The 24,254-nt window shown below is 37.9% G+C and overlaps 1 protein-coding gene across 8 annotated transcripts in view; it reads right to left on the bottom strand.

Moving 5' to 3' along the window:
* The window catches only part of ZMYND8 (zinc finger MYND-type containing 8), a 48,937-nt gene that overhangs the window by 17,818 nt on the left and 6,865 nt on the right, over nucleotides 1–24,254 (bottom strand). For 7 of the 8 annotated variants that reach the window (XR_004081845.1, XM_031057974.1, XM_031057978.1 and 4 more), the window contains exons 2-10: nucleotides 20,990–21,060; nucleotides 10,140–10,288; nucleotides 5,540–5,758; nucleotides 4,568–4,681; nucleotides 3,704–3,796; nucleotides 2,344–2,431; nucleotides 1,690–1,745; nucleotides 1,179–1,256; nucleotides 21–136 (exon numbers count right to left, since the gene is read on the bottom strand). Coding sequence is in view for 7 of the 8 variants with exons in the window: in XM_031057974.1 (XP_030913834.1) it covers nucleotides 21–136; nucleotides 1,179–1,256; nucleotides 1,690–1,745; nucleotides 2,344–2,431; nucleotides 3,704–3,796; nucleotides 4,568–4,681; nucleotides 5,540–5,758; nucleotides 10,140–10,288; nucleotides 20,990–21,060 (984 nt within the window). In the remaining variant the exon portion in view is untranslated. The remainder of the gene's footprint in view (nucleotides 1–20; nucleotides 137–1,178; nucleotides 1,257–1,689; nucleotides 1,746–2,343; nucleotides 2,432–3,703; nucleotides 3,797–4,567; nucleotides 4,682–5,539; nucleotides 5,759–10,139; nucleotides 10,289–20,989; nucleotides 21,061–24,254) is intronic. The other variant, XM_031057977.1, reaches the window with a different exon arrangement.

The following is a 24,254-nucleotide window of genomic DNA, read 5'->3' as shown; positions in this document are numbered from 1 at the left end:
TCCTTTTGTTCAACTCCCACCTGTCATGTTGGCCAAAGAAACGGGCATCGACTTGCCCATCTTTATCCCTCAGTGCTTTAGCAGGCCAGAATGGAAAGCCTTTGAGTTTAGCCCAGACCAAAGGGTGGGGATTGCTCTAGAGGAAGAAGCAAAATACACAGTAAGAAAATGTAAGCAGTACTAGCTTCAAATCTGATAATAAACATGATTTTTTTCAAATTATATGGATTACTTAGATTCAATAAAGATCCAACGTGCACAAGGCATTTGCCATATACAAAATTCTATTTTACTATAAACAAAATAAATCCTAAGAGGACAAAATGATAAAATTATATTAAAAAAACTTGCTAAACATAAAACCTTACACATCTTGATTAAAATGCTTGTAATTGCACTTCTTTATTAATTTATTTTTTATTAGTCCTCTCCAAATATATAGCATAACATAAGTTAGGCTAGAGCCAATCTTTGAAATGCTGTAATTTTCACTTAGGCTTGTGTCTTGGCACATCCTAAGACACTAAAAAGTCCTTGACTTAGGGTAAGCACTACTTAGCAACAACCAAAACATCAGTGTGTCATCAACATCATTCTCATACTGAATCAAAAATACAGCACTGTTCCAGCTGCTAAGAAGAAAAGGAACTCTTATTCCAGCTGAAACAAGGACAGTCCAAGAAAGAACTTGATGGATTACACACTTCTACTTGAGAATCTTAAGGTGTCTTCCCAAATTTGGTTCACTAATAAACAGGAACAGACAACCTATCAATAGATCACAAAAGAAAAAGGTCTCAACTGATGCACATCTGCAGAAAGAGATGTTCACAATTTCAGAAATCCTCCAAGCACTGAGGGTACCACATGTAAGCACTGCTGGCACAAAGCAGTTACCTTATATTTGAGGACAAAGAACTTGTGAACTGGTTGCTGACAGCCTTTACAATTATTTCTGGCTGGATCAATCCTTTTGTGAAAACCTGCAATCTTACAGCTAAGTAATTTGAGACAATCTGACTCCACAAGGATGACATGCCAGCACAAGCGACTTGGTAAACTACAGCAGCTTTCCTTGACTCAAGAACCACCACAGGTTTAAAACAAAGAGGAGATAACAGTCAAATGAGAACTGCTAGTTTAATATAGTAGCTAGACTACCATAATTCTCAACTTACACAAGGCTCACAAAACCAATTCTCGCGTTTTTGGCAAGCAGCTAAATAACATTCCGGACATACTTCAATTTCATTCATCTGGAAAGAAAAAGCAAAGTTATGGGAGACATCAAACAGAGTCCAAAGTATGGTCATCTGCATTTATTCAGAGGAAAATCATATTGTTACAGTAAAAGAACATCTATGCATCAGAAGATGTTTCCAGCTACAAATATTCATTAACAGGACAGGTGCCTTTGAGCAGAATCCATATATCTATTATGTCTTACTCCTTCCCCACCCCACAAGTCTTAATTACAAACAGTGAATATCCTAGTGGAAGACATGTTAGCAATGCTTTTGCCAAATGCCATTCTGTAGGCCATGGATATGCATATCTCAATGTAAGGAAACCTACAAAAATTATAAATCTGCAATACACAGCTTGGAAAATACGTATTAAGTCACTCACAAATACATGACATGGAACACAAAACATACAGAACAATTAATTTAACTGGGGCACTCATACCTCATGCTCACAGATTTTGATGATGACTTTTGCTGTTTGTGTCAATTTGTGATTTCCTGAGGAAACAATAAAATGCTTTAAACCAAGGAAATTGTTATAGCAGAACTATGATAAAAGCAACAGTTTTCAGACATAAAAGTAATCTGTAAAAACAAAAGAGAAGATCTAAAAAAACTATGTAAAAACATATGCATGAACTACATGCTTGCAAAAGGAGAACATTTAATAATCTTTGAATGCTCCTTTTTGTAGCCTGTTGCAGTCTTCCCACCACTGACAATCTTCCAATGAGGGATATGCTGTATAATTTTCTCAATTATGTCTCCATTAAGTGCTGTATGATGCAAAACATTAAAGCAATTTGGGGGTTGGAACTAGATGAGGCAGATTGGATCAGGTCATTTAAGACCCAAACCATTCCATGATTTTACCTTATTTGAAATATTTTCTCTAAGGTGGAATGAGTAAGTGACAGCACAGGTTGTATCTGGCCCTACAGTTGTATTTATGCCACTTGTTAAAAAAATTGTTGTTTTTAGGCACTATGGTCATTAACAGGAAGACACTTTCAGTGTAGAAGTCCACAAATTGCTCCATGACTTTAACTATGCCAAAGTTTCACATATAAGGATGTAAGTAGACATTAATACCTACCCCCATTGTAAATAATGCAGTTGTGCAAAATCCATTTGGCATCAGCCAAAAATGCTTCAGTGCAACCGTACATTTTCTTTTTAACATTCTGTAAAGAAGAAATTAAGCATGTATCAGGAAACAGAAATCAGTAAAAAGTGACAGCTTCTTCCTGAATGCTGTGTTCTGTCAGTCATACAATAAATAAAACTGACCCCTGGAGGTGTTCAAGGCCAGGCTGGACAGAGCTCTGAGCAACCTGGTCTTGTGGAAGGTGTCCTTGTCCACAGTAGGGGACTGGAAGGAGATGAACTTTAAAGGTTCTTCCAACCCAAACCAGTCTGTGATTCCATGATATTTATTTACAGCAGAATTATGATTCTAAATGCTTAAGAATCTCTCAAATTCAATGTGCCTTTTGACTGCCCTGAAAATGTATGAACTGTCGAAACTAAATCTAAAGAGATTTAGATCAACATCTCAAACATTTCCAAAAAAAAACATGTTTCCTAACACACTGTTAGGAACACAATGTTTCTGCAGAAAAGTCTTTGGTTCCTTCTACTGATTTATTATAACTCCTCAGCAAGACCCAGGAAAAATACAGGTCACAGTACATTAGACAATATGTTTGATATTAGAGTCTACCTAGTGGGTAAAGCAATTTGATTAAATAAAATTAGTCCCATGGTTTTGTTACTATTCTTTATACCATAAAGACATCAGTCTCCTCTGTAAGAGCACAGAGAATGAAAAGCTGTCTCTTCACCAGGTCCTGACAGAACAAAGCTCTGCAATGCTTCACTCTTCATTAAGCAATAGAGAATTTCTTCATTATATGTACTTTCAAATTACTATTGAACTGAGAATGAAAGTTCCATTATCCACCTCTTGACTGTTTCTTTTTTCTTTCACACCTCAGGTGCAGTGGAGATTACAGTATTTCTTGAATGATCAGTAAAATGAGTCAGGAATGACCCCTGGATATACATCAAATGGTCCCTAATTAATGAACCAGTGATCCATAATAATCAAATGAAACATAATGCAACATAATGATCAAATGAAAATCCTGCTTTAAGAAGTCCCTCCTGGAGATCATTCATGGAATCAGATGAATTTAATAGAAGGAAATCAGCAGTGTAAGCTTGTCTTATTCACACTATTTTTTCCTGAGCATTTGTTACTGGTTCAGACAAAGCAGAGAAGTTCAGTTAACATATGATTGGTTTTAAGCTGTAAATGAACTCATTTTCATAAGCAAGAAACCACCCCATCCACCAAAATAATTTCAAACAACTTCTCCTGGTATCAAACATTTTAGAAATGTTACAGATGGCAATCAAACTCAAGGACTTTCCTCAGCCAGCTTCATACAAACCTTCTCTAATGTACAAAGGTCCATTGGATGAAAGATATATTCTGCATAATCTGGGTGTTGATCCAGTGAAACTGGCTTTTGAAATGGCTCTGTCTGTTAGGGGAAAAACCACACTGGTTACTAATAATGAACAGTTTCATCAATGACATAACACTCATTTTCTGTGTTATCAGACAAAATTCTTCAATGGTAATTATAAAATGTTGTGAGGTAATAAATTAATAGTAGAACAACAGGAACTAAAGGGTCTCATTTAGCTGATTTACAAATGCTGGACATCATGAATTGCAAAAATCAAAAAAAATGAGGGATTTGTAAAAGGTACTGTTGTGATTCACAACACATGTTATTTTAGACACACTGAAGGAATTCCCTCAGCATTTTAAAATTATGTGATACAACCAACCTCTGTGGTAAGAACACTTGCTAATAACAGATAGAAGCTACATTTTCAACATATACAATCAATAACGCAACAGGGTCAGTGCCTAGGGCTGTCCATATAACTATATTGGGAAGACATCATGTCTCCACATTCCCCTTTTATGTCTGATATAGCATTGTCCACTTTCAGAGAGTAAGAAACCACCACCTTCCACTGGAAAACCACACTGTGCTTTCATTACACCAACTGAAAATACATCCAGAGGTTACATCACAAAAGTACAGTTTAAATGCACTCCAGAACAGTCTGTACAACCTAAACTAATCTGTCTGTGCTAGACAGGTGGCAGATAGAACAGAAGCTGCCACAAACAATCTGATAAACTAAACATTCATCATCCACTAAAGGAAGCAAACCCCAGATTATGACAAACACATGATCCAAGTATTTAAAGAAGAAAACAACAAAAATGTCCTTACCCCTGGCTGTTTCATTTTCTGTAGTGCAAACTTCAGTAGATATGATAGCTGTTCGATGGTGAGCATTGTCATTGCTTTACTCTGTGTTTCTATGCATTCTGCAACTGTGATTTTCTAAAAGTTCAGATTAAAAAAACACTTTGTCAGCAAAAATTTCTAGATAAATCCTTCTCCACTGAAACATTCTAGCAGTCAAATGAAATATAATAGTTGTTCTATGAGAAACAAAACATTTCTGATAATGTAATATAAGTACTTCAGATGCCTGTTTTACCTGGGGTTTGGCCTGTGTACGTTATCAAAAAAGAAGAAAAAAGGAAAAAGAGCAGAAAATTATCCAGCATCTTCAAGATCACACAAAGTGAATATGTGAATACATAAAATTCCCAAATACAATACGGGTTCAGAGCAATGTGAGAGAGTGAGAAGGTCACCTGGGCTCTAATAAAATAAGTGATCAGAGGAAAACATGTCATAAATCAATTTGCCTTCATTACAGATGTTTGGATGCTAAGTATTCTCTTCCCAGAAATCACTGGAGAGGAATGATTGAATTCTTCCACAGTAACTAAATACCCACTTGTTTATGTAGACCCTATAGTGCATTTTTTTCTGCACTGTTGAAAAGCTGATCAGCCCACAAGAAAAAGCACAAGTTAAACTAGTGAAAACTTCAGAATTATTTCAGAATTACTGGTGCCTTATGAAGAGATCACTCTTTGAAATGGTGCTTCTCTATATCTGGAGACACAAAGGAAGTTGGAGACTCGTGGTAAGAAGGCAAACACAAGGCAGGTAACACACAGAGAAAAAGTGGTGAAGCACAGCCATGGATGCCTCCTCTTCTGCACAAATTTTTCTGGTACCTTTACCAAGAGGCAACAGGAGTAAACCAGAAACATTTCAGAATACAGAAAAAGCTGCTTAAATCTCAAAACCAAGCAAAAAATCCACTCCTTATATCAAACTAACCTCACATTCTGGGCAAAACCAATCCCCCTCTGGTTCGGCTGTCAGTTTCAGACACTTAGCATGATAAACCCGAGGACAGAGTTCACAGCAGAGGACTTGGCCTTCCCGATGACAAACCCAGCAATAGAAATCATTCCGTCCATCCTGTGGTACAACATCAACAGGGTCTGTGGTGAGTGGCTGCTTCATATAGTAAAACGGACCATGTCTTAGTTCTGACTGAAATGTAGGCAAGAAAAACAGGTTTGGTTTCAAAACAAATTTGCATTTTTTCAAATCATAATAGTCATCATATATAAGCAAACAGCAATTTACAGAGTTTGATTAACATTTATGCAAGCACAGTATCTTAGTCATTGCACAAAATCATTCATAAAGAAGTTTACTGCTTATTCAGATGCTGAATGACAATTTGCACTCAAGACCAGAAATAAATTTCTTGTGGCAAGTGAGGGTATTGAGTGCAAGACATGCAATCCAACAAGAGCCAGCAAACACTTTCAGCTTCAAGAAAGAAGTATTGCTATAGAAGCTATTAGGGCCTCTCAACTCAGAATTTCATGGGGCTGTGCAAGCTAAATACTGAGATATTTAGTGGTGGCTAAACCTGGGAAAACTGAAGAGGTTAGTCCTGCAACAAGGAGTTGAACACCATGCAAATCTGTGCTAGTTTGCAGCAGTTTATAGCTTTCTACCACGAAGCAAGCCAATGCTGATTTTGATTAATAAGGCAAACTGTAGAGAAGGATGACAAAGGAGCAAATTCACATCCTGAGCAGCCACCTCCACTACAGGAGAGATTTCATTCACCACCTAAATGCATATCACAATTTGAGACTCACATCTGTACCAGTTTGCCTGCACTAGAAACCAGTATTAACTTTGTAATCTGCATGAACTGGTCTTTGCCTTGAGCATGACAGCTCAAAGATGACACAGCTGATGCCAAAACACAAGAAGCGAAGAGCCTGGGATGGCTTACATGGGTCCAGAGTGACCTAAAGTTTGTTATATCATCTCTGAAGAGCTGCTAACATGGAAAACTACTTTTTATTTCTTAATGACAAGGGAACTCGAATTCTCTGTTTGGTATTCAGTATAGGGGTGGTTTGCTGAGGAGGGAAACAGCCTCGAGATTTTAGACAGCTCATTTAATGTGATTTTTTCATTTGATGTAAAACCACTTGCTTGTGACTTCACTTATCCAAGCTCCTCTAGTCTGAAGAACCATTTTGTTTTATTCTCAGGTCACTTTGCAAGTGTCCTACACCATTTAGAAATCTGCAACTTCTGAGACTCTTGAGCTGTCACACACCCATGTGATTCACAGGACAGGGCAACCAAACGTGTTCTGTACCTTTGAGGCATCCTGAACAAAATCAGGCACACGGGGCATAAATAATGTCCCCAGAAAGCACCAGCATGCCACTTTGAACCATGGTATTTCTAGATACCTAAAGTTACAAAGGAGGTGTAATTATCTGCAGGAGCAAGGGATCTTCAAGGTAGAAGCCACAACCCACCTGAAGATGTTGTATCTCAAAAAAAAAAGGCCAGATTACCTAACATTATACAATATTTTAGGCAAAGAAAGGACGTTATCCATAAACACCGTGCCACCTAAAATTTCACATGATTTTGTGCCAGTTTTGGTGGTTTTTATTTTCTATTCTACATATTATAAAGCCCAGAGACACTTTGTTCCCACCACAGAAATGGGGAAACTGTTACTTCTGTACTTTCTATACACACACATTTAATGACGTAACATGACAAGAGTTTCAGAAGGATGGTTCTGTGAGATCTTGTGGAATAAGTGGGACAGCATAAGGATTTCAGTCCTTTTCAACTAACAAGCATTCGAACAAAGAAACCAGAGTAAGGAAGGGAAAGTTGCAATTTCCAGTGCAGAAATATGTTTTGTTTGCAGCTAAGTGCACCACAGCTGTGAGACCATCTCAGTCTTGTACACATGGACAGGCAGCTGTGGGGCACTTCCTCCACTGCAGATAAAGGAAATTACCAGAGGAAATTAATACATATTCTGACTTTGAAGTGGATATAAGTAATATATCCACACTAACTTAATAAGATTCAAAGATTCTACTTTAAGACAAACATAAAACCTGTGAAATTTCCACAGAAATCATGACATCCAAACTGAAGTCAATTTTTGCTGGCAAATGAGATGAATTTGGTTTCTGTTCAAGGATGCTTTCATCATTTAGACATCTATCATCTTATTTTGCCTAAGCCAAGTTTAAGAAACAAAACAAAAAAAGGGTTTAGAGACTCAACAGAGACCCAAAGAACAAAACTAAAAGACTGAAAATGAATGATTCAACTGCATCAAGGGACCTTTTCACTTGTCCCAGTCAGAGTAATATGTTTTAAGAGTTAAAATTTTAACAGTTATTAAAGTTCAAGCTCAACTAGGTGGTAACTTGTTTCAAAGGCATTATTGAAGTTATTAAGACCTGTAGAATGACAAAGGAAACTGAAGAAAACAAACAACAGTACTGCAGTGCTGTTCTGGAGAGAAAAAGATCACTATTTATATTCAGTTTAAATTAATATTGAAACTAGTAGTAAAACAAGCTGACAACTTTAATTATGTTATAACTGTCCAATTAAATGTCAGAAGTTCCTGGTTTTTCACCTTAATTACATTCTACAATTTCTTAATTCTTTGCTTGATTTTCAGCACTTTAAACACTTGATGGCAACATTCTGAAGATCTGTGTCTGCACCTACAACATGTAATACAAAGCTTCGTGCAACTGTAATTTTAGTAATGGTATCTTGAAATGTTCAAGCACTATAAAGCACTTTGTAATGTAGAATATTAAGTTAGAGGTTTCCAGGGAGGTTGTCGTACCTCAAAACAGATTTACCAGTCAATCAGAACCACAGCTATCAGCTACATCATACTCAAACTCACCCTGAGTGCAAAACTAGAACCTGCATGCTCAGCTCACATCTGCTCAGCAGTAAAAGAATCTTTAAAAACAGCTCCTGCTACCACAGAGAGCAGAGTTTGAACCTACTTAGACATGACAATCTTCAGGCATGCCCGCTTCAAATCTGACATGCAAGACAACATTAAATGAAAAGCAGCTTGTAAAAGCTAAACAGAACTAAACAGATGATATTTTCTTGCTAACTTGTAATAAGCACAGCAAAATAAGCAAGTCTGATAGGTTTTCTTCATTAGATACACAACTTTATTCTATCCTGTACAGGTCTGAGATACCTGGAAAACAGAAAAGTATTTACCAAGGGGAATTTATCAAGTTCAACAACTGCAACTGTGTTTTCAATTATATTTTTAAATTCAGGAAAGAAAAAGTGGAAATTAATACCCAAGGATTCAATTCCACTGTTTGCAAAATTATCTCTGCACTGTACAGTTACAAGCTCAGATGTCAGAGGGCAGTATCTGCCCAGAAAGTATCCAAGATGTAAAGGAATAAACCCAGGCTGCAGTGAAACTCAGCAAATGCCAAACTGACCCCAGGGCACCTCCACATGATACAGTTACATCTCCTGATTATCCTGAAATAAAATACAATTTATACCGAGTTTTAAGGCCTGATTTATTAACAGCTTTTGCTCCAGGACAACTGCAGTGAGTAGGAATTTCATTTTCTTTCTTCATCAATGCAATTGTACGAGGATAATGTGGATGCTCTTATGCCAGGAGAAAGTGCACTGAATATTCAGAACTTAATCCTGTGTTTATATGACACTGGTAAAAAACCCCGTGACACAAAAATGCACTTTGAAAAATACACAGTACATCAGGTGTGAAGTAATTTCAGTAAGGCTGAAGACTGCTTTCATGTAATCTACTCCAAGATGATACAGATGCTTTACAACATTTGCTTCTCAATACAATTCATATAATTCTTTCACATGCATCATACAATGAATCAGAAATTGTCAAAGTCTTGTGCAGTCAAGTTCTAAGAAGGACAACAAATGCTATCAATTCAGCATTCAGAAGACAGTAAAAATAAGGTTACGAGCATAAAGACTGAAAAGTCAGTGTAACTCTTTGATTTAAGTAGTTTGGTAGGAATGTACACTGCCTGGAAACTTTAAGGAAGGGGAGGAAATATACCGAGTCCCAAGGTGGAGCTGACTAACAGGCACTAGGAATGGACTGCAAGCAGATGAGGAGCTTCCCTGACATTATGAGACTTTTCTTAATCTAGGTTATCACACCATTGAACATTTCCTGCTAATGGTTTTAATAAAAAAACAGCTATTGTTGGTTTTGTTATTGTTATTATTAATAGTTGTAATTATTCATAATAATTCTGTTCCAAATTGCATTTATTGGTTATACATCTTATTACCTTTATGAAATCACTAAGCAGGACACAGGTGGTCTTTTTCAATAGATGTAAAACAATAATCAAAGAGCATTCAAATCGAAATTATAGTACCAACTTCTACCCCCACTGCACTCAAAAATTAATATTCATCCCTTAGGAGTACAAAAAGTCTTCTTCTTGAAGAAGACTGAACTGCTCAGCTATCTCTACTTCCTCTTCTATTTCATATTCTAGCATAATAAAACCATGGCTTCTCTTACCTGCTCTTTATTATTACTGTTCAATAGACCAGGCTTCTTTTTCTTTTTTATAGGACTTGTTGATGCATCTTGAGGTGAGTGGCCATTGGAGGAATGTGGAGGGCTGGGAAATTTCCTTTTTTGTGCTGCACGTTCAGCAGAGCCAGGATCTGTAACAGATACAAACAATGTGGGTAAAGACTGCAAACTGATGAAAAATGTTCTAACAATGGTATGGTTTGTCATTCATACTCTTCAAAGATTTTTATTTCATCGTTTTAAAATAAAGGTATTAGGAACTTCATTCCTTCAGAACAAAATTTCAGTAATCCCTAAAGAATACAAAATGCTCAGCTCTATTAAAAAGAATTTACTGCTATTTTTCAAAATAAACAAGTACACAATCAGCTGTAAAGGACAGTCCTGGAACAGTGATATGATTCTGACAAAATACAAGTGAAATTTCATCTGGGTTGGGTCAACAAGTTTAATTTTTCCTTAAGCCTTTAATACATGCAATAAAACAAAATTATACACAGAACCACAGGGGTCAGAATTCAAAAATATCACAGAGAAACAACTGAACCATCCCCCTAATATTTAACTGCACAGAAAAAATTAAAAACCGCAGCTGTTTTTGCCACTCTCTACACAAATCTATGGAAAATATCATGCTATATGATGACTTCTGATTGACCAAAAGATTGGTTAACATGTGTCAAGATAATATTTAGGGAAACTATAAATAAATACGAAAAACACATGAAAATATAGGTGGAGGGACATGTAACTGAAAGAGAGAAAACAAATGTAGGAGTGTTTGCCCATCCTGTGTTTTACTACCTTAGAATAGCTACACCAGGCTAACAACATCTGGAATTTCAATTTCAACAATTCTAGAAGTGTCTGCCACTAATTCTGTAGGCACAGCAGACATATTACTGTCAGCTCTTAAAGGAACTCTTCTGTTGACATAAGCTATAAAATGCTGGCAAAATGTAGTAAACTGGTTTAAATAAACAAACAAAAACCTGTCATGTTTTGAGCTTTGACACTAAAACCTGTGACTTTTTTCCCTTCCCACACACCCTTCCCCTTTTACACATACTGGCAGCATTTAGCACCAGTTATCTGCTGACATGCCTAGGCTGAAATCAATCAATACAATGTGCCTGAGACCATTACTGTTACTTGCTGTGTTTGGATTCAAACAAATCTGCCTCCTGCTCCATTTAGCCCAAAATTTAGATTGATTTGACAATATAAAGAGCTGCTATGTCACCTATATGTGTGAAAAATACAATGTCTGTTTCCTCCCCTCCTTAAGCAATTAGGACAATAAAAATGCCAACACAGTACAAATCTGCTGACAGCAAACTCAGTGCGTTTGGCAGTTTGGCTGATTATGCACAGAAGGTGGCAGAAGAACTCCTTGGGCTGGGATATGCTTCATATATCCCAAGAGAGATGTGTTAACCCAGCTATCCTGGAAGAAACTGCAGCATCAGTGTCAGCTGAACCAAAGCTCACAACTAAATCAAAATGATCAAACCTAAAACCAAACAAGCTCTGAATGCTATTTTTTTTTTCATGAAAGTAGAATGGAGCTTTTTCAGCATGGGAGCTGTTTGCATTAAGAGTGACCCACAAAAAACAGCACCATACCATGTCTTTTCTCATCTTCCCACCATCACAATAAAGTCTTTGTTTCTTTATTATAATTTGCAAACAATATCCTCAAAGGGGTCTCTAAGCCCAAGTTTCTCACCAGTAAATAAAGCCATCCCTGTAACTCCCTAAAGAGATTTGGGCTTTTATTTCCAGACTGTACCTATGCAGGCACACCTTAAACCAGGAGGGGAAGTAGACAGTAGAGTTTTCTGCTCTTTGCCTTTATTTCTTACTTGCAGGCACAAAACTGCCACCAGTGGAGCACACCAGTTTCCTTTCAGCTCTTCAGCCTCAGATTGTGAGGTTTACAAAGAAGCTGTGACACTGCATACTGTGTCTCATCTCTAAGTATGAAAACCACCAGTAAAGTTCCTGCCCCCTTCATGTGACCCATTTCACTTTTAAATGTTGTTTCTTTCCTAAACTAACTGATTCAGGGTCAGGAAAGTGTTAAACTGTTATTGCTAAACCAGAAGTGAATAACTATTCAGTCACAGCCAAATCCAAGCTACAATTCAGCAGAAAAGGTGCTGATTCAATACTAATCTTATTAAATGGTCACACAAACATGTATGTTTGGTTAAGTAATTTCAAAAACTACTTAAAGTGATGTAATTTTCCTCCTTGGTTCAAGAAGCCTGAGTATACTGGGGATTTTCAAATCAACTAGTGGTGACTCAGACAACGTACAAAAACTGCCCTGAAATACACTTCCTTTTTTTTTTTTTTCAGCTGGCAAGTTATTCAAATGCATCGAGGTTTTCTTGAGGCAATGTAACTGGAAAAATTAAGGAATAGACAGGAAAAGAGCAATGCACAGGCATGTTTTTTCAGATTTAGTTGTGCTACTGGAATAGGCCAGTGGCTTTAACTACCACAGTATGTTGCCAATTTACCAAACTGAGGGATCTGCTAATATGAACAATCTTTTAATTCAGTTCAAGTAATGAAAGAATGGTAGCATCTTCTTAAACTGTTTGAGCTATAGTGTTCAATTCTAATTATGATAAAAAATTGCATTTTGTGTGAATTTCTTTCAGTGGGAATACCCTGTTTAGCACAAACTGCTGCTTCTCCCTCCTTGGCTCTCCCAAGTTTGTGAGCAGAGTTCCTATAGCTGAGTTGTGAGTCAAATCAAGAAACTGATCCCTGTTAAAACAACCTGTAAGGAGGAAAGTTAATTTTTAATTTTGAATCATTTCCCTAGTGTAGTGTAACTTGAAAGAAAGTGAAACAAATCTGGGGGGAAAGAACAAAAGAGACCAAATTTAAGCTGTGCAATAATTCGGTGACTATATCAGTTGCTTAAGGGGTGGATTCAAGCTTCTGCTCCAAAAGGGAACAGCCAGAATTTCTGTGATCTCTTCTATGATAAGTAAATATTTTTCAAAAAGCGTTCAACGAGCAAAAATGGTCTCACCTTAGGAACGATCTCACCATGCCAGCTGGTCACCACTTGGCTTGGGATGGTGCAATTTCCCTCCTCCTACTGAACTCCCTCATATCCTGAGCATGTCACCCTCCTCCAAACTTCTCACTGATAAACTAATTGTACTAAAAATATAAATTTTGCTAAGTAACCTTAGTCTGCTTATTTCTTCATTTTTTTGTGTGATTTTACTTTCTTAGCACCACTTTAAAAATGTGCTTCCAGCTCAAGTGAAAAAATAGACACCTGAAATAACTTTTGAAATTCTCATTAGAAGTCCCCTGGAGTTACATCACTAGGTTAGTATTAATTGGTCTGTGATGTTGTCAAGGTTGACAATAAGCACCTCTGAGTGCTCTTACAAATCATTCACTGGGGAGCAACGAGCTAACCTGGGCTTCACCTGAAGCTTAAATCTTTGTTTTTGTATGCCATCATGTGACTAAAGGATTAGTAACTACTGCTCCCAGGGGATAGACTAAAGCATACTCAAACCCTAAAGCAATTTCATTTCACACTTTATGACTGCTTTGTAAGTCCAACTTTATGTGATGGCAATGCACTTTGTAAGCAGATAACTACGGTAATAACTTACTATAGTTTAGCTTAAAAAAATTATAAAAACAAACAAAAGTGTATTATTTACATCAGAGATCTTATCTTGCTGCAGCATATGGATCACAGACCACAACCAAATATTTTTATACTCTGTGTATTGCAAAGTGCTGCACTGTAAACACTCCATAGCAGGGATCCCTGACAACTGAGAAGTCTTGCTTTTCTCAATAGAAGCAGGTGCCAACTCAGAAAACCTGTAACAGTAGGATGTTGTTTTCTTTGCTTTTCCTGTGATATTTAAATGTAAATCTTCTTGAAAACAAGCACCATCAAGATGCCTTACTGTAAGAGCACAGCACAAACTGCTCAGTACCACACACTGACAGTGACACCTCCTTATGCCCTTCTTTCCATACTTCTTTTTTTGTTATTTTTTCAATTTAAAAACTTAAGTTAAATGCAATCAAGGCAATTACAGACTAAAGCAAGGGTGAAATCATGTCTACATATGTATTTCTAGGCACCCCTTACATCTGGATTATTTTCTCTCCCAATAAAGCCTTAATGAGAGCTGAAACCCACACCTAAGTCAAGGCTTCACAGCACCCTTCCACAAATAAAATTTGTTTCCTTTTTTTTTGCTCTAGCCGTGGTTCGTTCACCCAGGAAGCAAGATGGTTTGGAAAACTGATATGGCCTAAATCAACAGCAACCCTAAAATTTAATTTCAGTTAAATCAGCAGTGCCACAAATCCCAGAGTTGAAAGTGCCAGTATAAGGGAAAAGGATGGAAATGTGACAGTGAAGGAGGGATGCTGGTGTGGCAGGGCTGGCTTAGGCCAGGATATATTGCCTTAGCCTCCCATCCTCAATGCAATGGATAGCAAGGGAAATGAGAAAAGCCTGAGTAAATCAGATTTCCAATAGACCATGATTTTCAAATTCAACCTCACAAACAAGATAGGCAAACAAAACAAAAGCCTTCCCAGAAAGTGTGGAAATTGCAGGATAATATCTTTTACTGTGAGTGAAGAACTATCCTTCTTTGAGATTGTGTGGATGGGAAGAAAAGTTTTGCATTTCAGAGTAAAGTGCAGACAATAAAAAAGAAAATCTTAACTATATCAAGTTTACTTTCATGAAGAGTATTACTTATTCAAATTCTGTACCTAATTTTCTTAAATTGTAGATATAAATCCGATAAAAATGAGCTGCTTACTGCTTGGAGAATAGAACTTCTCTGTTCTGGAAATTTTCAGAAAGTGAGAAGAAGGAAACTAAGAAACACATTTGTTTGAATAGTAACAACAAAAATAGAAAGAAATTTTAAAATCTTTTCAGTATGATTTGAGATAAAAATTGTAAGATTATAAGCCATTTTAGTTCTCCAGGAGTCAGAAACAGCTATGTGTTTTTTCAGTGAAAGTATTATTTTAGGCTCACAAGAGACAACAGTAAACTGAGACTTAGTTACACCAATGAGTTTCCTGTGATCCAAGCAGGTTTTTGATATCTCAATGCAAGTGGGTCAAATATGCAAAATTCAGAATAACATTTCCAACTAGAAACACAACCAATTGTTCCACGTAAGACACTCAGCAAAGTGTCACTTAAACTTTAATTCCCAATGCCATGCTATGCCTTTTATTATGGTACAAACAGATCTGCCAACATTTGGTGAACCAAATCAAAGTGTAAAAAATCAAATTTTATTAAAAACACTTGCATGAAGAATTAATTTGATGGATTTAAGAAACAGCTATAAGAAGGCAGTCTGAGAGAAGGTACAAGAAAAGAAAGGTGACTGGAGATTGTTTAAGCTGTCATTACCCTGCAGAAATATGTATCTATACCTTTAGAAGGAACAAGAAAAAAAAAATCACCTAGACTGTCACGTCTCTTTACTCCTTCTCAAAATCTCTGAAGGCCTGTACTTTAAATGGCATGGAGAAATCTAACAGAAAATGTAGCAATACTGACTTGTCTCATTTGATAGAACAGGTTTCAATTAATAATTTAGACAAATTCCAGAACTGTGAAGCATTCCAGTTAAATTTATTATCCTGAATGGTTGTTAAAAGATTTCTGACTTTTCAAATTCATTACCTGTAATACTTTAGCAAGGGCAAATATCTTAAAAACTTAATAAAATCATGGATAAATCTGTTAGAACTTACACTCAGCTTTGAGGAATTTTAATTTTCTGCCAGAGTTTTGAAACATGATGCAGTTGCAACCAACCACCAAAGCCCTGTTTACATTCCAGAAACTTCAACTGATGTAATTAACCCAGTCCAGTCACTTAATGCAATAAATAACAGAGGTCAGCCGTGGTTGTGTAAATTCTGATGAACTCCTGCCACGTTACGGTCTTACACAAGCACAAAAAGACACTGTTAGTTGTTTCTTCACTTTGGGAGATAAAGAAAAAGAAACACTTCCCAACAACTTGCAAGGTAAGAGCTAAAAGGCAAGGATAAGTTGGAGCCTGGCTGTGGGGGACTTGCTGTTCCAAGGCCTTCCTAAGGTGGGACTACTGATAGCAAGGGCTCTGCACCAGAGACAAAAGCCCAGGGCTGCACTTCTGTTCCCTGCAGGAGTCTCAGCTTCACACTGGAGTAAGAATCTCATCTCTGCGTGATTAAATACTTGGCATGACTACAAAGAAAGCTGATAGAGATGTAGTATTTTGAAACTGTTACAAAATGTATCATGCATTCTCAGAATTCCATTTAATTAGTCACTTTTGTATTTATATTCACTTTATCTGAATATTTTACCACTGAGAGGAGCTCCTAAGACCAAAGCCATTAACACAAACCTGAAAACACCTCCAAACCTGTAAATTTCAGAATTCTCCCCATTAAGCAGTAAGGCCTCAGCATATAATTTTATGCCAAGCTAAGACCATCTAATAACCAGCTGCCCCTACTGGGGCAAGGCTGCTCCCAGCAATGTCCAACATCTGCTCAACTCCCCAGTAATCTGGTTCAGTGAGAAAACAACCTCTCCACCCAAGTCCTAAGAGCCAGCAGAGATGCAAAGGCAATCTAAGAGATGTATGACTGATGATGGCAAGAGGAGAGTTAAAGAGCTCCTTTTGACTGGGCACTAAACAGGCAATGGTGCCAGTATCAGCTGAAATACATCAAAACCTACATGGAAGTCCATCTGCTGCCACAGCTTGGTACTGTTAGCAGCTAAGTTAAACTAGCAGAGAGGATTTTAAAAAAAAAATTCCTCCAGGTTAATAGGAAGAAAACACCCAGTGGAGAGTTCATTCTGTCCAAAAAGAACAAGTACAAGCAAAGACAGAATTTGCACTGAAACCACAACCTGGAAATGCTTAGACATTTATCCAGAGACCTTGCAACCCCATCTTGAAATATTTAATAAACAAGGTTAAAAAGTAGTCCATAAGGCTGGAGCAGAAATATAGTAAGATGTTTCTGCTGGACATGTTAATATATCATATACAAAGGACAAAATGAAATCATGTAATCCACAGCCTCTCTCCTTCACTAAAGAGCAATCCTCTGTTCACTCCATTTTCTGTTTTTGGATTCCTTAGTTTGGACTCCTGTTTTTGGATTCTTTTTAAGCTGCCATTTCCCACTTCCAGTTCTCAGATGCCCCATGTTTTCTTGTTCTCATCAAGAGAGCAGTGTATTTTAAAACCTTGTCTTTAACAAGGCTGCACATGCACAGCTTATAAGCAGATATAAACTATAACTGCTAGAGCAACTCTGCTTCTCTTTCCCACCTTACCAGCTATCTCTCCCCACAACTTTTTGGAGACAGGCACTTTGTGTAACAGGAGGGTTAATCAGTTCATGATTCAGGCAAAATCTGGTACAACAAAAATGATCAATTTTCTGCTGGATCAGCTGCTTGACACAGCTGACTGTGCAACAGCAGAAGCATTACAGCCAGCAAAGGAGAAGGGGAGAGAAATGCAGCTGAACATGTAGGACTCCACAGCCCTGACCAGCTACAGACTTGCTTTAGCTATCACAATATAAAGAAAGAAGTGTCAGTGATGGCTTTCAGCTCTGCTTTCATTCCAGCCTTAGCCCTGTCTCAATGCTTGCTAACAAAGCTCCACACTTCCTGCACCCAACTGGTGTATTCCTGCCTTCCCTCTTACACCACTTCTGGCAGTCCACCAAGCTGTTTCAGCACACTGAACTAGTAGAAAACTGTTCATGTCTTATGGTTCAGTTAGTTTCCTGCCAGCTTAGGTATGGAAGGAAGTGGATAAAACTGCTGCACTGAGCAGTTTGACCAGCTCAGGCTGCTTTGAAACCACCATGTTACCCAGACCAATTCAAAGGCTGTGTTCAGACCCATGTTACAGATTAAACAATGCAAGGTTTAGTTTAGCTTCAACTGAACTGCAACTGAATTATAGCAATTAAACTGCTTACACCAAAACAAGAATGTTCATGAGGAGGTCTGCATCAGGCTAATTGGTATTACAGCAATTAAATTTATTCCCCTTCAAATTTCTTTAGACACAGCCTCAGATGAGCTGTACAAACCATAGCTGGCAAGCAGGTTACAGACTTGCAGCACATCTGCTGCTCAAGGTCAAGGCTGAAGTTGTACAGTGCCATGGACTGATCTCCTGCACAGGCTTCCCACACATCAAAAAACCCAAACAAAGCACAAAGAGCTGTGTGCTCCCCACCAGATTTGCCTAGATAGGGTCAGCTTCCTCATCTATACCCTTTCCAAAACACACAAAGCAAAACTCTGCACAAGTTAATTGCTGCAAGTGGAGACATTGCTGCCAACATCCCACCACTTGAGAACTTTGCTGCACTTTTTCTGCTTTGCACAGAGCAGAGTAACAGTTTGGAAATATTGGTTTGTGACTTCTCTGCTGCAGAAATACTGCACTGAAGTATCAGAGAAGCTTGTTTCAGTCCCAATAACAGGAGTACAGAAAGATTCATTACACCAGGCATGTAATGTGGCCAGCTCTTGGAGATGACATTTATGATTCCTTTATTTTATGTGAGAAACTATATTTTCAACTATTATAAAGTTATATCACTAATTTACAGATTAGGTTGGGTATACAACAAAGAGAAATGGTTTACAGTTAAGTCTAAAGAGTTCTTTATATCTCACATTCTTCACTGGAAAAAATACAAGCCTGTAAGGGCTTGAGGTGGGTGGTTGTTATTCCTGTCCTTGGAGTGGTACTGGCAGGGGTTTTATCAACATACATGTTAAATTTAACAAACCAGCTAAAGCAACTCAGTATCTAGCTAAACAAATACCAATTCCCTTATTATTAAAGTGATTCAACACTTGCTAAGTTTTATCTCCACTATGGTGACACAGAAATGCCATTTACATCACTCCCACTGGTATTTACAGCACTAGGAGAACATCTATGCATGGACCAGTGGCTTCCACACAATGACAGCCTGGGTCAACCTAAACCAGCACCATGGTGAGACTGGCTTTGGCATCAGCTGGTTCAGGGAGTTGCAAAATCATTAAACAGTATGAAAACCTGAGTCTCTTTCTGCCAGGTTAAATCCCTCTGAACTGACCACTTCTAATTGTTAAGAGCCCACAGTGCAAGGGAAGCTGCAAGATCATGTGTGTGAGAAGGCTGGGACATGACAGACTGACCTCTTCAATAACCAGGATATTAAATCAGCCCACTGTCCTAAAAAGCTTCATCTTAACCCTACCAAACAAAAAGCAAAAAGTTTTCTGTGGGCTTAATTCACTGAAACAACATATCCTGAGGTCAGGGCAGCACTACAACTACCATGAGGAAACAGAAACTTTTTGTATGGCCTATGCACCTGTTTGTGGCTGATTAAAGCACCAGAACTAAAATGTAAACATCTACATAAGTATACATCAGATTTTTAAGTGTCTTTTAGACATTAATTACATCAGAGTGACATAAGTAATAGTTTAGCTCTGTTAAGGCATGCAGGACTCTTATTAGTACTAGAAAGTGGGCCAGTGCTTCTAAGCAGAAATAAAGATGAGATTTCATGGGCAGCTGAATGTATCTAATAACCCCCATTGTCTGTTATACCAAGTTCCTATGTTATCAAACTCTTCCACAAACAAACTGGTCACTACAACAGCAGAAAAATGTTTCAGCTTTTAAGTTGGTTAGAAAGTTCAAGTGGCTGGGAAGTGACAAGCACCACAAAGGAAGTAAGTGGAGTGCAGAGCTGGGAGCTCACCCCAGCCAGTAGCAATCATTAAAGCAACAAAAACATTTACTTTCTGCTGGCTTAGAAAACTGAAATACAAAGAGAAGTAAATATTGAAAGCAGTCCAGTGGTGGAGACTGACATACAAGATCAGAAGGAGAGAAGGGAGAAAAAGACAGGGAGAAGGGACAAAAGGAGCTAATGTATCTCTTCTGAGGTGTCAGATCACCTGCACCACCTCACCTAACCATACCATGAGAACTGAAACAAGAAATTTACTGTTAGTACAAATAAGACCTGAATCCAATTTTATAACCATGTTATCCAGCCAAGTTGCCTCATTAGAAAACATGCAGATGATCTGTGCCATGCCTTCAAGACAATCCCACCTGCACTTTCAGAGCTAAGCAGACTTGTGAGCCCTGCTGTAGGAATGTGAAGAGTAACCTGGGTATGTGCCAGAACTTTAAAAGAATGGTAGTAACTATTGCTGCTGTTTTAGAGAAATGGCTTTCAGGTAAACTCAACTGCAAGTACAAAAGGAGATGGACAGGAATGAATGTCCATGAAATACATACTGCTCAGGGGACTAATTTCTGTGGAAACAGAAATGCTACTGTGATTCTTTATTCTTAGAAAAAAAAAAGAATTCATTACAGTAGGAAATACTACCTTAATAGTTTTGCTGCTACTACTACTTTCTCCTGTCTTGCCAATCTAGAAGTACTACTTTAAAGGAAGCCATGATAAGTGATACAAGAGATTGCTGTTTTTTGGTAATTTAACCTTAGTTATTCATAAACCTGAAATAACACTGAAATATTTGTGTGTGTAGAGTCAATACATAATGAAAAACAAGGAAAAATTTAAACACTTCCTGACATACAGTCATTGTAAAAAATACAGTGAATCTTGAGTCTCCAGTCAAGAGTAGCTTCATGGTAGATGATACAGCTCCACTATCCTGGTTTACAAATAATTGTGTTGTAGAAACTAATTGAAATATTCCTCTTACTCACCTTTGGATCGAGTGGAGATGTCCATCCCCTCCACCACCTCCTGCTCTGCCTTTATTTCCTCTTCAGCCAAGCTGCAGGATTCAAAAAGGTGAATTAGAACACTTTATGGACTGTATTAATCCCATGACTAAATTCTATCCATTAAGTTCAACCCAACACTGTTAAACACAACTACATTAAAATTTCTGATGGAATGAAAGGTTTGCTGTTTGCCAGAGCTACATTTGGATACATTAATCAAACCACAGCGAGAAACAATCCAGGTATGCTGCAAGTTATCAAGCACAAAAATTACATTTTTGTACCAAAGACAGTCTTGTAACATGTACTGAAGATTATGGCAATGTATGTATGAACTGTGTGTATGTGACAGACAAACAGGAATTCTGTTCCTTGCAGCTTCTAATCTCAGATAAACCACGGGACAGATGCCTGCCAACATTTAAATGCTCATCAGCATTTGTGAACAGATTAGCTGAAGTAACAGACTTAGCAACACAGAAAAACTTGCAAAATTAGAAGGTAAAATGTAACTTTTAAAACAATTAAATAAAAAAATTAAGTATTTTGGAACTAGACGGTATAACAGAAAACTGAATATTTATAATTTATTGGCAATACAATTCCACCAATTATTAACTGTAAAGAGTAAACAGTGTAGAGTTGTTACCATTCAATCTTACACAGTCACTTCTCATTTGCTCCAGGCAGGATTAAACTATTACAAAGTACATCTGACTTGTGATATTCTACTTGTGATATTCTAAAGTGATGCCATTCAAGAAAACAACTCAATCAATTTGGCTTGTTAAGTTACTTTGGGGAAGGAAGAAGGAAGGGAGACGAAAAATGAACATAATGAACACAGAGTTACAGAGCAGTTTTGAAGATGTGACTACCTTAGATGAAAGGTAAAAGAAAACACACAATGTTGAAGAAAACCCAAATTCAAATTGGGGACAAATGGGTTTCTGGAGCTTCAGGCAGGTATTGCAGTGTTCACCAGAGCACAGCAGCCATGAGGGACGTAGATCCTCTCCTGTACAGGGACAATTTACCCTTCAGTCTGTTAATGGAAGTTGCTGCTGATAGCAGTTTGCACTGATATGGCAGATTATGAATTTCTGCTGCTATGGAGTGGGCTGAGGTTCAGCCACCCCAGCTCCAGGGACAGGGCCAAGAGGGCAGCTGAAGACCTTTGCCTCAGCCACTGTGTATAAATCTGCCTGAGACATCTCATCAGAGCTCGGAAACAATAGTGAGGACTTGGTTACATTTACACAGAGAAACTCTTCAGCCTGACAAACAGTTTATATACCCATAACAAAACTCCTGCTAATAAGTTAAAAGAGATTCCTTAACAAAATAAAACTTAACAGCAGAAGGGTTTTTTAGTTTGCTATTTGACAAAACTACTTGTAAATAACTGTGAGCTACTGAGGGGTTGGGTTGCAATGCCTTTCACAGTTCCAAACAGTACAGTTATGTCAGCAGAAATTTTATATACAAATTCACCAAGCTCAATGGATGGAAAACCCAAAGCTGAGAAGTACCCCAAAAGACAGAAATCATTATTCTTTGTCATTTGGATATAGAAATAATTTATGAAAGAAGCTCTTTAAAGTCACAAAACACTGAAGGGAGCTTCTCTTCTACCAGCATCTACCTCCCAACTCATGGACTACTCTGATCATTTCAGGAGCAAGTCAAGGCACCCATGTGACCAGAATTATGGTAAATGTGTAGCACAGTTGATTGTAACACAATGCTTCTCAGATTTATTTTGCATGGGCAGATTAAATGCACAACACAGCCAACCATACTACAATGCTCACACATTTACTATGCATGGGCAGATCAATTATTCTGCACATTTGTCACACCCTTTCCCAGGGGCCTCAGCAAAGAGGAGCTGGCAGTGGCCTGCAGACACCAAAACATTTCATGCACCACTTGCCTTTGCCTGTTCCTCTCCTAAGCAAAGGGAAGGGATGGGCTCATGGGATGGGTTCATTGTTCTCTTCCAATGCTGTACTGGAGGTTTTTCCTTCCCGTTCCTCTTTATAAAATCCTATTTCAATATTGCCAAACTATAACCAACTCCATATTTTTAAAACATCAGGAATATCTGATCAATAATGGATACAGGTAAAGATGTATTCATACCCAGTAATTCTGTAATACTGGAGTAACCTGGCAGAGCACATTAACTGCTTCTAAAATACAGGTCCAGTTCCAGACACAGACTAGGACATACAAGGCTTTACAAGACTCAGGTTGAACACTTACGCTCATTTTACATAAGCTGCTACTGAAAGGAATGGTTTCCCCATTCCTTAACTTCTTGTTCCAGAAATCATGACCATTTTATCCAAATCAGTTCTGGAATGTAGCTCACTGTGCAGCTGGACATGCAGAAAATGGGAGAGAACCACACAGGGAGAAAAGGGCAGCTTTTAGCAGCTCACATCTAAGTTACATTAAAGCAATATATAATATTATATTTCTTTAATATATAATAATAATTATTATATATATCATATTAGTATTATATTATATATATAATATATAATCATAATATTCCAGACTCACCCAAATCTATCAGGTCATTTTGTTTAAAACAACCTCAGGGGAACATGGTACAACATGCAAGATACAGTAGTTGGCACAAATCATTATTACAGTCCAGAGAGTTGTGCATGAATCCTAGCTGAGAAATGGGAGTGATGGCAATACCATAGCAGGAACTGCTCCCACCTCCCTGACCAAAGCACCAGGAGATGTTTCAGAGTGACTGAGGGTGTTCTGTGCCCCTGGACCCAAACCCAGCACTGCAGAGGGTTACAGGGCAGGAGTCCTACTCATCAGTGACAGCACAGCAGGGTTTTCAGCTCAGGATGTGTTCCGCTCATGTAACGAGCTTAATTTAGGAAACTGAGTCAGTTTCCTCCATCACTCTTTAAAGTGCTCTTGCAATAGAGCTCTAAACAAGAAAAAAATCTTCAGAAACACTGGTAAGGTGAACAATGTATCTTGCAAAATCTTGATACAAAGAATCATGGAATGATACAACAGCTTGCCTTGGACAGGACCTTAAAGATGATTCAGTTCCAAACCCCTGCCATGGGCAGGGATGCACACATCACATAAAGGATGCCTGAAAACACCTTCCCAAAGATTTTAAGTATAAATGAGCAGTCAAAACTGCATTCTCCACTTGATAGTAAGGTTCTCCACTTTCCTCAGCAACGGAGGAGCACATTTC

The sequence above is a fragment of the Geospiza fortis genome, unplaced genomic scaffold, assembly GCF_000277835.1.
Source record: "Geospiza fortis unplaced genomic scaffold, GeoFor_1.0 scaffold188, whole genome shotgun sequence".
Lineage (NCBI taxonomy): Eukaryota > Metazoa > Chordata > Aves > Passeriformes > Thraupidae > Geospiza > Geospiza fortis.
Note: the sequence above shows the minus strand (reverse complement) of the source record. Positions and strands in the feature narration are given on the sequence as shown.